Source organism: Lactuca virosa, chromosome 9, assembly GCF_052849685.1.
Source record: "Lactuca virosa cultivar CGN04683 chromosome 9, Lactuca_virosa_CGN04683_v6, whole genome shotgun sequence".
Lineage (NCBI taxonomy): Eukaryota > Viridiplantae > Streptophyta > Magnoliopsida > Asterales > Asteraceae > Lactuca > Lactuca virosa.
The window spans coordinates 79,180,440-79,195,291 of NC_136434.1; the positions used below are offsets into that span (position 1 = coordinate 79,180,440).

The window sequence follows — 14,852 nt, forward strand, 5'->3', positions numbered from 1 at the left end:
CTGCAAAATAAATCAAAAATAGTGAAGTACCAGACATTCTTAATGAAATATGCAGTTGCCCAAATAATTGACTAAATGTAAGAATTATGAAGTAAAATGCTATGAAAGGATGGAATTAAACATGCAAAATAGGTGCATAAAATGCACCTATCAATATATATATATATATATATATATATATATATATAGGGCTAAGTTATATTGTGGATGGACAACTATTGTGTGGACGTGTGGACAATGCTATTCTATGAGAATTACTAAGAGAATATGTTGTTTAGTAATGTGAATACGTTCAACCTCACACAATTATCGTCATTTTCATGCATTCTTACTAATTTTTATTCATTTTTGCTCTCATTCATCGTTTTTCACTCAATTTATTCTTACAAAATACGACCCAATAAACATTCTGACAATATTCCAACAGAATGAAAATAATAATAAAAAGTCTATAATAACATTATAGACGATTTAATTAGTGAGAATGTGTGATAATAACAATAGTTATGTAAGATTGTACATATTTACATTATCAAACAACATATTTTATTTGTCAATCTCACAGAATAGCACTATCCACACGTCCGCAAAATATATGTCAATCCACATTTGAACCTAGTTCTATATATATATATATATATATATATATATATATATATATATATATATATATATACATATATATATATATATATATATATATATATATATATATATATATATATATATATATATATATATATATATATATATATAGAGAGAGAGAGAGAGAGGTTGGATCCGTTAGGCTATGGGGTACAGTCACTACATGTTCACTAGTCCTTCGAAATGGTTACCACTGCACATTGTTTATATTTTTATTTATTTTTTATTTTTTTGTAATTAGATTAAATAAAAAACATAATTAATAAACATAAATAAATATTTCATATTACATAAAAATACATTACATAACTTAAATTACTAAAAAACCATAAAAACATAAAATTTCAAACCTAAATTACTAAAAAAAACATAAACGAATAGAAATTTAAACATAAATGACTTAAAAATCATGGAAAATTAAACATAAAAATTCAAAACCTTAAAACCTAATTTCAATACTTGTCACGAACTTGTTGTTGGATTTTCAGAAACGCGGCTAGATTTTCCGGGTCAATATCTGATTGTGGCTTTGTGTTTAAAATTTGAAGTTCGGTAAGTGCTAGTTTCCAGCGACGAGCTTCTTCCGTTGTTTCATTTTTTTTAATAAAAAAATTAGAATTTTGTCAAATTTTTTCGCAAGTACGTCTTTACTACTTGCTTTTCCGCTTGAAGACGCCGCCTTTTTCCCTTTGTCCCTTCCCGGTGGTCATCGAAGTTGGACTTCTGGTGGACCCTCCCCTTCGGTGCCGTCAAAGTCGTTATTGAGGTCGACACCAAACCCATATCCGACTCGGAAGTTCTTGGCCTTTTGTTGGAGCCGGTGTTCGATTCCGAATGTGAAGTCTCTAGTTTAAGGACCCATTTTGGACCCTTACGAAAAATTTACCATGCGTTTTGGTGGGCGAATGCTTTACCGTCATTGGTTACCTTGTATTGTTGGCAAGCGGTTGATAAAATATTGAAATCGTTGCTACCACCTTTATGCATATTTTTCAGATTTTTTTATATGCCGTTAAACTTGGTGCAAGCGGCTCGTAGTTCACGCCATTTTCCATTGACTGCGTCGTACGTTCGATCTGTTTGCCTTCCCAAAAGCGAGTGAATGTGGTCTAAAACACAATGCCAAAAACTGTTTCCCGTTTGCGTGTTGCCCATCCTCCAGTCACACGATATAAAAATCCAAGCTTTAGATAAAGTTCCCTCTTCATTTGTAACATCCCAAAAATACGACTCGAAAATTTCATTTTCAGGTTTACCATATAACAAACATAAAACTTCATTGATTCCAAGATCACAAAAACAGAAAATAGTGTTGGTTCTATATGCCCAAGAATTATTATTGAGTGACATTGCTAATAACATATGATCATGTAGGGTCACACCTTAATCAAGTTGGTACTTATTGAATATTTATTAAGTATTTGATAATTAATAAAAAAAATTCAACTCTTGTATTTAATTACAGAAAATTATTGTTTTATGAAAATAATAATAAATGAAAGACTAACTAGCTTATAAATATATATCTATATATATATATATATATATATATATATATATATATATATCATATGGTATGATATATAAGTCATGTACAAAGTTTTGGACACTTTCACCAAAGATTGACAAACAAGCTAGTTAATTAAGTGACTAAACAACAAACTAGCAAATCCAATGGACCATTTTAGTCTTTAAAATTGTGGGTTATCAAGGCTAGGAGGTTGAAAGTCAACCTCCAACATTCTTGTCCCCCATGCTTAGATTATGTCCCATGTTTGTTCATTACCTTGCATGTAATACACAACATGATCATATTATATAAGGCTGGTTGTTTTATCACTAAAGGACTTGAAGAAAAAATCATTCACTCTTTCATGCATAGCACTGTAGGTTCTCTTGCCCTCTCCCTCTCTCTATCTCACTTGAAGTTAGTTCTTGGGTTGTTAGAGTTAATATTTTGTGTCTTTCTTTTAGACTTATTAGTTAAGTGATTAAGGCTTAAAGACAAAAAGATTATACAAGAAGAAATCTAGCAATTTTGGTACCTTATTCTTGTTGGTGGATTACTTGTAGAGAAGATCAAACTCCTTGTTCTTGCCATCTACTTTAACACCCCAAATCCAAGAAGGTCCAAAGGATACAAAGGTTGTATTTTCTAAACATCATATGGTTGTTGTAACATCATTCTAACCTCTTTAAAAGGATCATTGATGGTTTGTTTTGTTGCTTCACTTGAAATTTATAAAAATTTTAAAAGCTTTTGTTGCCGTTTTTTGTGAAAAACTATCTTTTTATGCAACAAAAACCCTTCAGTGGTATCAGAGCCATCTTTTAAATGTTAGAATGTTTTGTATGTTATAATAATCTTTGGTTTTTGGAAAAAAAGCATTGATTTCTTTTTGGCTAAAGAAATGTCCATATTTGTTTTCTTTGGCAACTTGTTGTTAAAAGTGTTTATTTTTTATATAACCATTTTTCATGCATTTTGGTTATATAAAAGTTGTCTTAGAAAAACCAAAGAGTTGTTTTGTTTGATATGTTTGTTATGTATAAACAATCCATTAGGACATTTGTGGTTGGTATTTATTTATTCATATGATGATGTAATAGATAAATAGGTATTATTTCATTTGTTCATTTTATATGTTATAAATTAGTTTTAGACTAGTTGTATATTTTTTTTTATAAAATGTAACAAGATGGAGCTTGAAGTTCTTATGAAGACATGGAGCCTTTTGAAGACCTTGAAGTGTCCTAATAAGTCCTTTAGGAAATGACTTAATATTTGTTTTGATGGCTCACAATAAATATTACTAGAAAATGGCTTTGTTTATACATTTTAAAATGCATGCTTGTGATGTTTATTTTTTTTTATAAAATGTTGAAAATATGTTTTCCATGCTAAAACATTTTTACAAAAATTAACATCAAACTTGAGGTTTAGAGTTTTATATAAAATTTTCAACATAAGATATCAAAATTGAGTTTTTTTGTTAAAAAGAGTTTCTGAATATTTAAATAAAAAACTCTAAAGTAGCCAAACTTTTAAAGATATAAAAGGTTTAAAATATTTTTTAAACTTAATCTAAACTCCATAACTCAATAATAAAAGGTTGTTTTATTAACAAAGTTAGAAACCGGTTCCAATCCGTATAACGTCGAATTAATATTGAATATAAATTCTAACCGATAAAATTTTATATGAAATAAATTCAAGTTTATAATTTTTGGAACACTTTATATGTACCATGGAATATTTTATGCATGAAATATTCATGATACAAAATGTTTTAAAATGCTAGAATAATAAAACATTGATAAAAGTTATTGTTTACAAAACTTCAAATCTATGCAATCCATTTAAAAATCACTTTTGATTTTTGTGCAATTTATGTAGATTTTAGGGTCACCTTATTCATTTGAGTTGTCAAAAATAGTCAATGTAACGCCCCGATTCTCAGGTATTGGTTCATGTAAGAATTCCTTGGTTTCAAGGTCTACTCGACGAGTTGGCTGCCCCACTCGTCGAGTAGCAGCGGGTTGGTCCGCGTGTTTTAGTGACCTACTTGCCGAGTCCGAGAAGGGACTCGACGAGTAGGAGCTTGCAGATGAAACCCTAAATCCCGGGGTATTGCACCCTATTTAAAGGATCATTGGCCTTCTCAGCCTCCCCTTACAGCCTCTTGATAATCCAGAAACCCTAATTCGTGTGAGTGTGCTCCCATTTGTGTATTCTTAAGCTTTGGAATAGGATTTTGGAGAAAAGAGCTTGGAGAGCAAGTATCCAGAAGCAAGGAATGTGTGGGATCTGAAATCTCTCTTAGTTGGCATCTTCTGGAAGGTATCAAATCACTATCTTGACCTTATTTCATTTCTAGATCCCTTTTGGGTAAATTTTAGGGCTTTTATAGCATATTAAGAAGCCTTTCTTGTGTTGAGCTAAGATCTGAGGTTGCAACCTCAGATATGAACTCTCTTGGGTCTCTAAGTCCATAAAGTTTCCAGTTTTCGCAAGAATGAGACTCTCCTAAGGTGTAAAGCTCCATTGGAAGCTTAGATTTGTCATTTAGAGTCTCTAGGGCCTTGCATGCACGTAAAGTTTGCAACTTTACGTGATAAGCATGCCCTAGGAGCTTAGATCTGCAATATGGAGCCGTTGCATGGCGTAAAAAGTACATGTATGGATGAAGGTCTGAAGGGACTCGGCGAGTTGCATAGTCAACTCGGCGAGCCACATGAAGATGGTCCTATACTCGACGAGTTGGATGAACAACTCAGCGAGTTCGTTGAAGATTGGTGTAGACCCGGCGAGTCAGTAGAATGACTCGGCGAGTCGGTTAGGGTTTTCCCAACCTTCGGACACGTATGAACTCGGCGAGTTGTAAAGGGAAAACTCGGCGGGTTGGCCATGGGGGTTACGACCACTGACACTAGGAACTCGACGAGCCACTCGAGTGACTCGGCGAGTTGGCGAGTCATGCCAGGAACTCGGCAAGTAGCTAAGGGTACTCGACGAGTTGATGCCAACATGGACTGTTGACCTTGAAAGTTAACTTGGACTTTGGGCAAGGGTTGACTATTGGACTTCTGGAAGTATCTTGGGAACCTATGAACTTTGTGATGTGTCGGATATAGGTGGTGGAGTTTGTGGTGGTGATCCGGGAGTTGAGCTTTCTAGTTTCAGACGACAGTTGCGAGGTGAGTTATCCTCACTATACTAAGGGGTCTAAGGCACCAAGGCCGGCCCATTGAATATGTTATCCAAGTAGTGTTATTATGTTGAGTGTGGATTAGTGATTGCATGCTAGTGGTTATGCCAGTTTGGTAGATCTGTAGAGTTACCGACGTTGTTATATGATTATTTGCATGCACAGTGGTTATGTTTATATGTGGACATGTTATGTGGGATGGGTTGAGGTGATATTGCTCCGTGCGGTAACCAACAAACTCGGGAGCATTCCAGATGCGAGCTAAGGGAGACTCGTATTGTGGGCTCGAGAGCATTCCAGTTACGAGCTGAGGGAGACTCGTACTGTGGGCTCGATGGCAAGCCAGATGTGAGCTGTGGGCCCGTAAGGCAATCCAGACTCACACTGTGGGCCCAGGGGGGGTAATATAGTCTGTAAAGTTGTGGACCCAGTACATGTTGTTGTTTATATATGTGTTATGTGCAGTGTATCAGTATTTTGGGGGGAACTCACTAAGCTCTCGAGCTTACAGTTTCAATTTATTGTTTCAGATACATCAGGGGATCGCGGCAAGGCAAAGATGTGATCGTACAGCTCCTCATGTTTTGTTTATGTTTCTGGGAAAACTCTGATATTATACATTTTGAAAACCAGTGTGTAATGTTTGATGAATTTGGAATGAGTTTTAAAGTTAAATTTGGAAAAAAAATTTATGGGTGTTACAGTCAAAGTGTTTTTCTATTTGCTTGTGGGATAAAGGTCACCTAACCATTTGTGAAATAAAACTCACATGTTTTTTAAATGGATGGTTTGATCAATTTCTTATGTGATAAAGGTCACCTAAGCATAAGACTTTTGAGGCATAGATGGGATGAACATGCCATATAAAAACAAAGTAATGTTTTTGGATCCCATAAATCTAAGAATTACATAAGAGTTGTAATTGATTATCGTAACCTACCGATCAACAAAGTCACTTGAGTAGTGGGTCGCCTCCTCAAGTTATTTTGGGTGATGTGGATCTTAGCTTTTCAAAATTTAATTTGAAGGGTAATTATTTTTTAAAAGACTTCATATCAAAGATATTAAAATGAATCTTATTATTTTGTAGATGACTACCCCAACTGTAACCACCTCATCACTCACCATCTGATTCATCCTCGAAAAATAAAAACTAAGTGGACCCAACTTTTTTGATTGGTTCAGACAACTGAGAATTGTCCTCAATCTTGAGAAAAAGGACTATGTCCTTGATGAACCTATCCTAGAAGAGCTCCCCGCTAATGCTCCCAAAGCATCGAAATATGCTCGGGCGAAACATGTTGATGATTCGACCGAAGTGGCTTGCATCATGCTTGCAACTATGACTCCCGAACTTCAAAAAACTTTCGAGTTTCATGAAGCGTTTGAAATGATTGAACAACTGAGAGTCATGTTTCAAATTCAGGCTAAGCAAGAGAGGTTTGAGACCTTGAATGCTTTCATTGGTTGCAAGATGGTCGAAGGATCTTCTGTGAGTGCCCATGTACTCAAAATTAAAGCTTATGTTGAGCAACTTGCCCTCCTCGGATTCCCATTTGGGGATGAGCTAGCGACCTATGTGATCTTAGCCTCATTGCCTAAGTCATTCAATCAATTTGTGATGCACTTCACAATGAATGACTGGGATAGGAGCATTAATGAGCTTCATAACATGCTCAAAACTGTTGAGGCAAACATCAAGAAGTATAGGAACAATCAAGTGTTGATGATCCGTGAGGGTCAAATCTCCAAGAAGAAAACCGATAATTATACCGGTAAGGGGAAAGGCAAAGCTGCCAAGAAAGGAAAGGGCAATGGAATGGGTAAAGGGAAGCCTCCTTCCACTAACCCAACTCCTAAACCCAAGCCTGCTGTTGACGCTGATTTCTTTCACTGTAATGAAAAGGGACACTGGAAGCGCAATTGTCCCAAATACCTAGAGGAACTTAAGAAGATCAAAGCCAACCAGGTTGGCACCTCAAGTATATATGTGATTGAATTACATGAATTCTATACTAACTCTTGGGTATTCGATACTAGAAGTGGTACTAACATTTGCAATGATTTGTAGGGACTAAGGAATGTTAGAGAACTAAGAGATGGCGATTTGGAACTTCATGTTAGCAATGTCAATCAGGTAGTTGTCAAAGCCATAGGACAATATCATCTTTTGCTTCCAAATGGCCTTAATCTTATTTTGAACAATTGTTGTTATGTACCTAGTATGACTAGGAATATTATCTCTACTTCTCGCTTGTATGAATAAGGTTTTCGTTATAAGTTTGACTTTGATTCTGAAAACATTTATGTGTTTAAAGATAATGTGTTCTATTTTGAGACTAGTCCCAAAAATGGAATATATGAAATCGATTTAAATGGTTCATACACAAAGGATAATTCAATGTTCAACTTAAATAAGAAAACAAAGTTAGACTCAAATAAAACTTATATATGGCATTGTCGACTTGGGAACATAAGTAAAACTCGCATTGCTAAGCTCCAAAAGGATGGGATCTTAGAGTCAACAGACTCAGGGTCTTTTGATGTATGTGAATCATGTCTATGTGGTAATATGGCCAAAGCTCCTTTTACCGGTGTTGGTGAAAGCGTTTCGGATCTATTAGGACTCATACATACTGATGTATGTGGACCTTTTAGAACAATGACTAGAAGCGGTGAAAGATACTTCATTACATTTACTAATGATTACAGTAGATTTGGATATGTGTATCTCATGAAACACAAATATGAAGCATTCGATGTCTTCAAGGTTTTCCAAAATGAAGTACATAATCAACTTGGTAAAAATATTAAAGCCATACGATCAGATCGTGGTGGTGAATATTTGAGCTATGAGTTTGATGAACATCTGAAGATTTGTGCCATAGTATCACAACTCACTCCACCTGGAACACCTCAGCATAATGGTGTCTCGGAAAGGAGAAATCGTACTCTACTTGATATGGTGCGATCAATGACGAGTCATACTTCCCTTCCTCATTCATTTTAGGGTTATGCCTTTGAAACCGCAGGCCGAATTGTAAACATGGTCCCAACTAAAAAGGTTAGTAAGACTCCCTACGAGTTATGGCATGGAAAGGTTCCATCAATGTCTTTCTTAAAGATATGGGGTGTGAAGCATATATTAAAAGTGAAACTTCTGACAAGCTTGACCCTAGATCTCATAAGTGTATCTTTGTGGGATGCCCAAAGAAACCATGGGTTATTACTTCTTTCGGAAAGATGAGAATTGGGTGTTCATAGCCCGTAAAGCAATGTTTCGTGAAACTGACTTTATCTCGTATAAAGTAAGTGGGAGCCCCATTGACCTCGAAGAAATTCGAGAGACACAACCTTTAGTTAAGTATGATAATCAACAAACCACTGTTGAACCTGAAATTATCGTTCAGATGCCGGAAACCACACCAACTATACGACGCTCCAGTAGAACTCGTCAGGAACCTGACAGATTTGGATTTGTCATTCCTAAAGAGGAAGTCTTCTTGATGGATCAATTGGAGCCCATCAACTACAAGGATGCTACTGCGGACCCAGAGTCTGACAAATGGCTTGAATACATGAGAACTGAAATTCAATCCATGAATGACAATCAAGTATGGGACTTGGTTGACTTACCTCCTAACAGCAGGGCTGTTGGAAGCAAGTGGATATTCAAGAAGAAGATCGACATGGACGGAAATGTACAAACTTTCAAAGCACGACTTGTGACGAAAGGATATACTCAAATTCAAGGTGTTGACTATGAAGATACCTTCTCGCCAGTTGCTATGATTAAATCTATTAGGATTATCTTGGCCATAGCTGCATATTTTAACTATGAGATATGGCAAATGGATGTCAAAACCGTTTTCCTTAATGGATATCTTGAGGAAAATGTTTATATGGAACAACCTGAAGGTTTTGTCATGCCGGATAACCTAAAAAAGGTGTGTAAACTGATTTATGGATTAAAACAAGCATCTAGGGCCTGGTATCATCGTTTTGATGAAAACATCAAAAGGTTTGGTTTTTCATAAAGTCCCGATAAACCATGTGTATAAATCAAAGCGAGTGGGAGCCATATTGTTTTTCTAATTCTATATGTTGATGACATATTACTGATCGGGAAAGATATCCCGACATTGAAGGAGACTAAGGCCTACCTTAGCAAGTCCTTTCAAATGAAGATCTAGGGGATGTTGCATACATACTCGGTATTAGGATCTATAGAGAAAGATCCCAAAGACTCATTGGTTTGAGCCAGAGTACATACATTGACAAAATCTTGAAACGTTTTTCACTGGATAACTCAAAATGAGGAATTATTCCCGTACTGCCTGGTACCATTCTTTCTTAGGTTGACATCCCTAGTACTGAAGATGAGATCAAAAGAATGAAACGCATATCATATGCTTCAGCAGTGGGTTCAATTATGTATGCTATGACATGTACAAGGCCAGATGTAGCTTATGTTATTAGTATAACTAGTAGATATCAAGCTAATCCTGGCGAAAAGCATTGGGTGGCTATTAAGAACATACTTAAGTACTTAAAAAGAACTAAAGATATGTTTCTAGTCTATGGAGGAGTTGAAGAAGAGCTCACTGTAAGATGTTACATTGGCGCTGGTTTCAACATTGATCGAGATAACTCAGGATCACAGTCGGGATATGTGTTCACACTTAATGGAGGAGCCATTGCCTGGAAGAGTTCAAAGCAAGAAGTGGTTGCACTCTCTACAACAGAATCAGAGTACATAGTTGGATTCGAAGCGGCTCAAGAAGTTGATTGGATGAAGAAATTCATCGGTGATCTGGATGTGGTTCCAAGCATCAAAAATTCCATTGAGATGCTTTGTGACAACACTAGTGTCATCGCTATCGCAAGAAACCCGATGGTTACCAACAAGACTAGACACATTCAACGAAAATTCAATTTCATTCTTCAAGAATTAGAATTGGGAAATATACACATTGAAAAGATTCATAAAGATGATAATCTAGCAGATCCGTTCACAAAGGCTCTACCTCAAAGCAAGTTTGAGAATCATGCAAAAGTAATCGGTCTACGATTAGCTAGTGATTGGATTTAAATTTATACTTGACTAATATCTGGATATTCAGAACTATGTAGCAATGATATGTTATCTCCTATGAATATGAGACAACGCTTTTGTGTTGAATATTATTGTTTTCTTTATTAGCATGTTATTCAATCCTTGAATAATGTAATTATTCAAAATTTGTCCATAGTCAGTCACTGTTGCGGGAGCAACTGTGAATGAAGACTAATATGAATCGGCTTTGTTGATTTCAAGAGGTGAAATAGCAAAGTGTTGCATCCAAATTCATATGTACTTGTTTGAGAACAACTATTGGAAATGACCCGCATCAAGAGTCACTTCATGGATCGATATCATAAGTGAATCTTGGTCACAGGTAAATATCTTTATGTCTTTCGACTTGAAATGCATATTGTAGAACTCAAGTATGGTGATTGTTATACTTTGACATGGTTAAACGTTGTTCGTAACTGTGCAGTTATAAAAGCCTTCATTGGGTACAACATGATCTATATGAGAGTGTGTATGTAGTCAAGATGAGATTTGTTCCTCTTATGTGTTGAGAGTTAGACATGTAAGGCGCCTTTCTTAAAAGTTCGATGGAAAATGAGAATGATCACGTTCCATGTCTCATATCCAACATGATGTCTGTAACAAAGACGATATTGATACACTTACATTATACTTCAATTGTAGCTAGTGAGCTCCTGGAATTGGATGTTGATTGATGGCACCCCTTCGTATGTTATTAGGAGCAGTAGCCTGTTGCTAGAGGTCAGCTACTGTCTATGCCAGTCTTTAATTGAATCTTATGCAAGTGGAAGATTGTTGGATCTATATGCCCAAGAATCATTATTGAGTGACATTGCTAATAACATATGATCCTATAGGGTCACACATTAATCAATTTGGTACTTATTGAATATTTATTAAGTATTTGAAAATTAATAAAAAAAATTCAACTCTTGTATTTAATTAGAGAAAAATTATTGTTTTATGAAAATAATAATAAATGAAAGACTAACTAGCTTATATATATATATATATATATATATATATATATATATATATATATATATATATATATCATATGGTATGATATATAAATCATGTACAAAGTTTTGGACACGTTCCCCAAAGATTGAAAAACTAGCTAGTTAATTAAGTGACTAAACAACAAACTAGCAAATCCAATGGACCATTTTAGTCCTTAAACCCGTGGGTTATCAAGGCTAGGAGGTTGAAAGTCAACCTCCAACATTATTATCCCCCCATGCTTAGATTATATCCCATGTTTGTTCATTACCTTGCATGTAATACACAACATGATCATATTATATAAGGCTAGTTGTTTTATGCATAGAACTGTAGGTTCTCTTTCCCTCTCCCTCTCTCTCACTTGAAGTTAGTTCTTGGGTTTTTAGAGTTCATATTTTGTGTCTTCCTTTTACACTTATTAGTTAATTTCTTAAGGCTTAAAGACAAAAAGATTATACAAGAAGAAATCTAGCAATTTTCGTACCTTATTCTTGTTGGTGGATTACTTGTAGAGAAGATCAAGCTCCTTGTTCTTGCCATCTACTTCAACACCCCAAATTCAAGATGGTCCAAAGGCTACAAAGGTTGTATTTTCTAAACACCCTATGGTTGTTGTAACATCATTCTAACCTCTTTAAATGGATCTTTGATCGTTTGTTTTGTTGCTTCACTTGAAATTTATAAAAATTTTAAAAGCTTCCGTTGCCGTTTTTTGTGAAAAACTCTCTTTTTTATGCAACAAAAACCCTTCAAATAGTTATAGTGTATAATCAAGACAATTCGTGGAAAAACATTATCAGAGCATAAGTCCTAAAATCCCTACTGCAGAAAAATCATATTGTGATGTGTCGCGATCAAGTCGGCCCCTTCCCCTTTGAGCTGGAAGTACCTAAAACACAAACTAAAACAATAAGCACAAAGCTTAGTGAGATTCCCCCACCATACCACATATAACACAAACATACTTTCAGGCATATCTGGGTGCCCGACCTACCCTCCGAGCATATCTGGGTGCTCGACCTACCTTGTCAGGCATATCTGGGTGCCCGACCTACCCTGCTAGGTATATTTGGGTGCCAGACCTACCCTCCGGTTTATTTCAACCGGTTATGGGGTCTATTTCGCACCCACCACTAGCACATAATAACATACATAAATCACATAATCATCGAGCAAAACATGAACCATGATAACTATCACACAGACAACCATCATACAATACAATAAATAAAGGGCCGACCTTGGTGCCTTCGACTCGTAACATTCACGAAGGGAGACTCACCTCAACTGCGAATGTCAAATCGTACTCCTTGGACGACTCGAAACTCCTCTCCCTATAGCACAACAAACCTCCTAATTAGACATTGGATCTAAACCTGTCCCCAAGGCCCAAACCCTGATTCATGACATAAGGCAAAGGTTCGCTAATTCTTGCCCTAATAGGCCTCTTCCTTCGAAGGCCCAACTTTCAAATTAAAATGTCCAAGAATATCCAACTAAGATTTAAGGCCCAATACCATAAATACTAGGCCTAGGCCCAGAGGCCTTAATCCACAGGTGGGCTTGAGGCCCAACAAATCCAAGCCCAAAGTCCTAAGGCCCAAAAACCGCATTTGACCCACTGCATGCATACACACGACGTGCTTGGCATGTACGCCCACCGTACGCTGGCCTTGACCAATTACGGGAAGTTGACCCAGTACGCGCAGTGTACCTGGAGTATGCCTAACGTACTAGCCAGCCACCTTAGAAGCTTCATTGTGACTTAATCAGTTAAGTCCTAACGTCCAGAATAAAGATCCAGACCCTTAAAGACGTTGTAAACCATAAAGTTATAAACTTTATGTTTTTGCATGCATGGATGGGGATTAAGACATGATTTAAATCCATAAACACACTTTGTGGCCATATAACACTTGCATGGTTGAGGCTAAACCATCAAAGCCAGAATTTTATGGCTCCAAACATTTCCAAGAGCCTAAAAGGACAACTCATATGGACTGGAACTCTAAAACTCAAGAAACCTCAACTATGGAGCCAAAATGCAACATAAAACAACCCAAAACTAGACCTAAGCATGCAATGGTCAAGGTTAAAGCTTTATACCTCAAATGAGTCAGAAATGATGCCAAACTTATGGAACTACAAGTCCTCTTCACGTTCTTACTCCTTCTTCAAACTCCTTCTTCTTCGAAATCACCAAATATCACCAAAAATGCTCAATATTAGATCAAGATGAATGCAAGAGGCTTAGGGTTCGAGTTTAGCACTTTAGGGACAGTGGAGGTTGAGGGAATGAAGGTTGGGACAAACTTAAGGTGTATATATAAGGTGCAAACCCTAAAATTTAGGGTTTGCATCTGGCCAGCTTACGCCCAACGTACACATGGGCTTCCCCGTTTCGCGCCTCACCTTTGTACATCGTGGGTACACTATGTATGCCCAACGTACGACCCTCCTCTCAAAACTATAATATTATTACTGAATTAAGCAACAAAAGGAAATACCTGGAAACTTGGGCATTACAAATCTCCCCCACTTGAATTAGACTTCGTCCTCAAAGTCTGCTGCTACTGCTGGAAATAGCTCCGGGTAATGCTCCCTCATCTTGTCCTCTGGCTCCCACATCCATTATGAGCCCTTACGATGCTGCCATTGCACCTTCACCATCTCAACCCTTTTTTTCCTCAGATCCTTCGTCTTCCTGTCGAGAATTACTATTGGCCTCTCTATGTAGTTCAGACGGTTGTCCACCTGAATTTCCTCCATAGGAATCACCGCGGAATCATCAACCAAACACTTCCGCAACTACGAGAGATGGAAAGTGTTGTGGGTCTATCTGAGCTCCTACGGAAGGTCAAGTCGGTACACCACCTTTCCCACCCGGGCTATAATCCTGAAGGGTCCGATATACCTGCGGCCCAACTTGCCCCGCTTCCTGAAGTGAATGACACATTTCCAAGGTGACACCTTCAAGAGGACCATATCCCCGACCTGAAACTCGAGGTCCGATCGACGTCTGTTGGCGTAGCTCTTCTGCTGACTCTGAGCTGTCTGGAGTCTACTCCGGACTTGCTGGATCATCTCAGTCGTCTTGAGCACCACCTCGGTACTCCCCATGACCCGCTGACCGACCTCACCCCAACATATCGGGGTTCTACACTTCCTCCCATAAAGCATCTCAAAGGGAGGCCGGTCGATGCTGGCGTGGTAGCTATTTTTATAAGACAACTCAGCCAATGGGAGATATGTATCCCAGCTACCACCGAAATCCAGAACACAAGCCCGCAACATATCCTCCAATGTCTGGATGGTCTGCTCGCTCTGACCATCCGTCTGCGGGTGGAAGGCTGTGCTGAAGTGCAGACGAGTACCCAGCTCGTCATGAAATTTCTTCA

At 37.2% G+C, this 14,852-nt stretch overlaps 1 protein-coding gene across 1 annotated transcript; it reads left to right on the forward strand.

The window, feature by feature from the left end:
* Positions 1–6,696: 6,696 nt before the first annotated feature.
* LOC145139418 (uncharacterized) lies at positions 6,697–8,364 on the forward strand. Its single transcript, XM_079073247.1, has 3 exons — positions 6,697–7,323; positions 7,426–7,561; positions 7,673–8,364. The coding sequence occupies exons 1-3, from the start codon at positions 6,697–6,699 to the stop codon at positions 8,362–8,364; spliced, it is 1,455 nt and encodes a 484-aa protein (XP_078929373.1).
* The last annotated feature ends 6,488 nt before the right edge of the window (positions 8,365–14,852 follow it).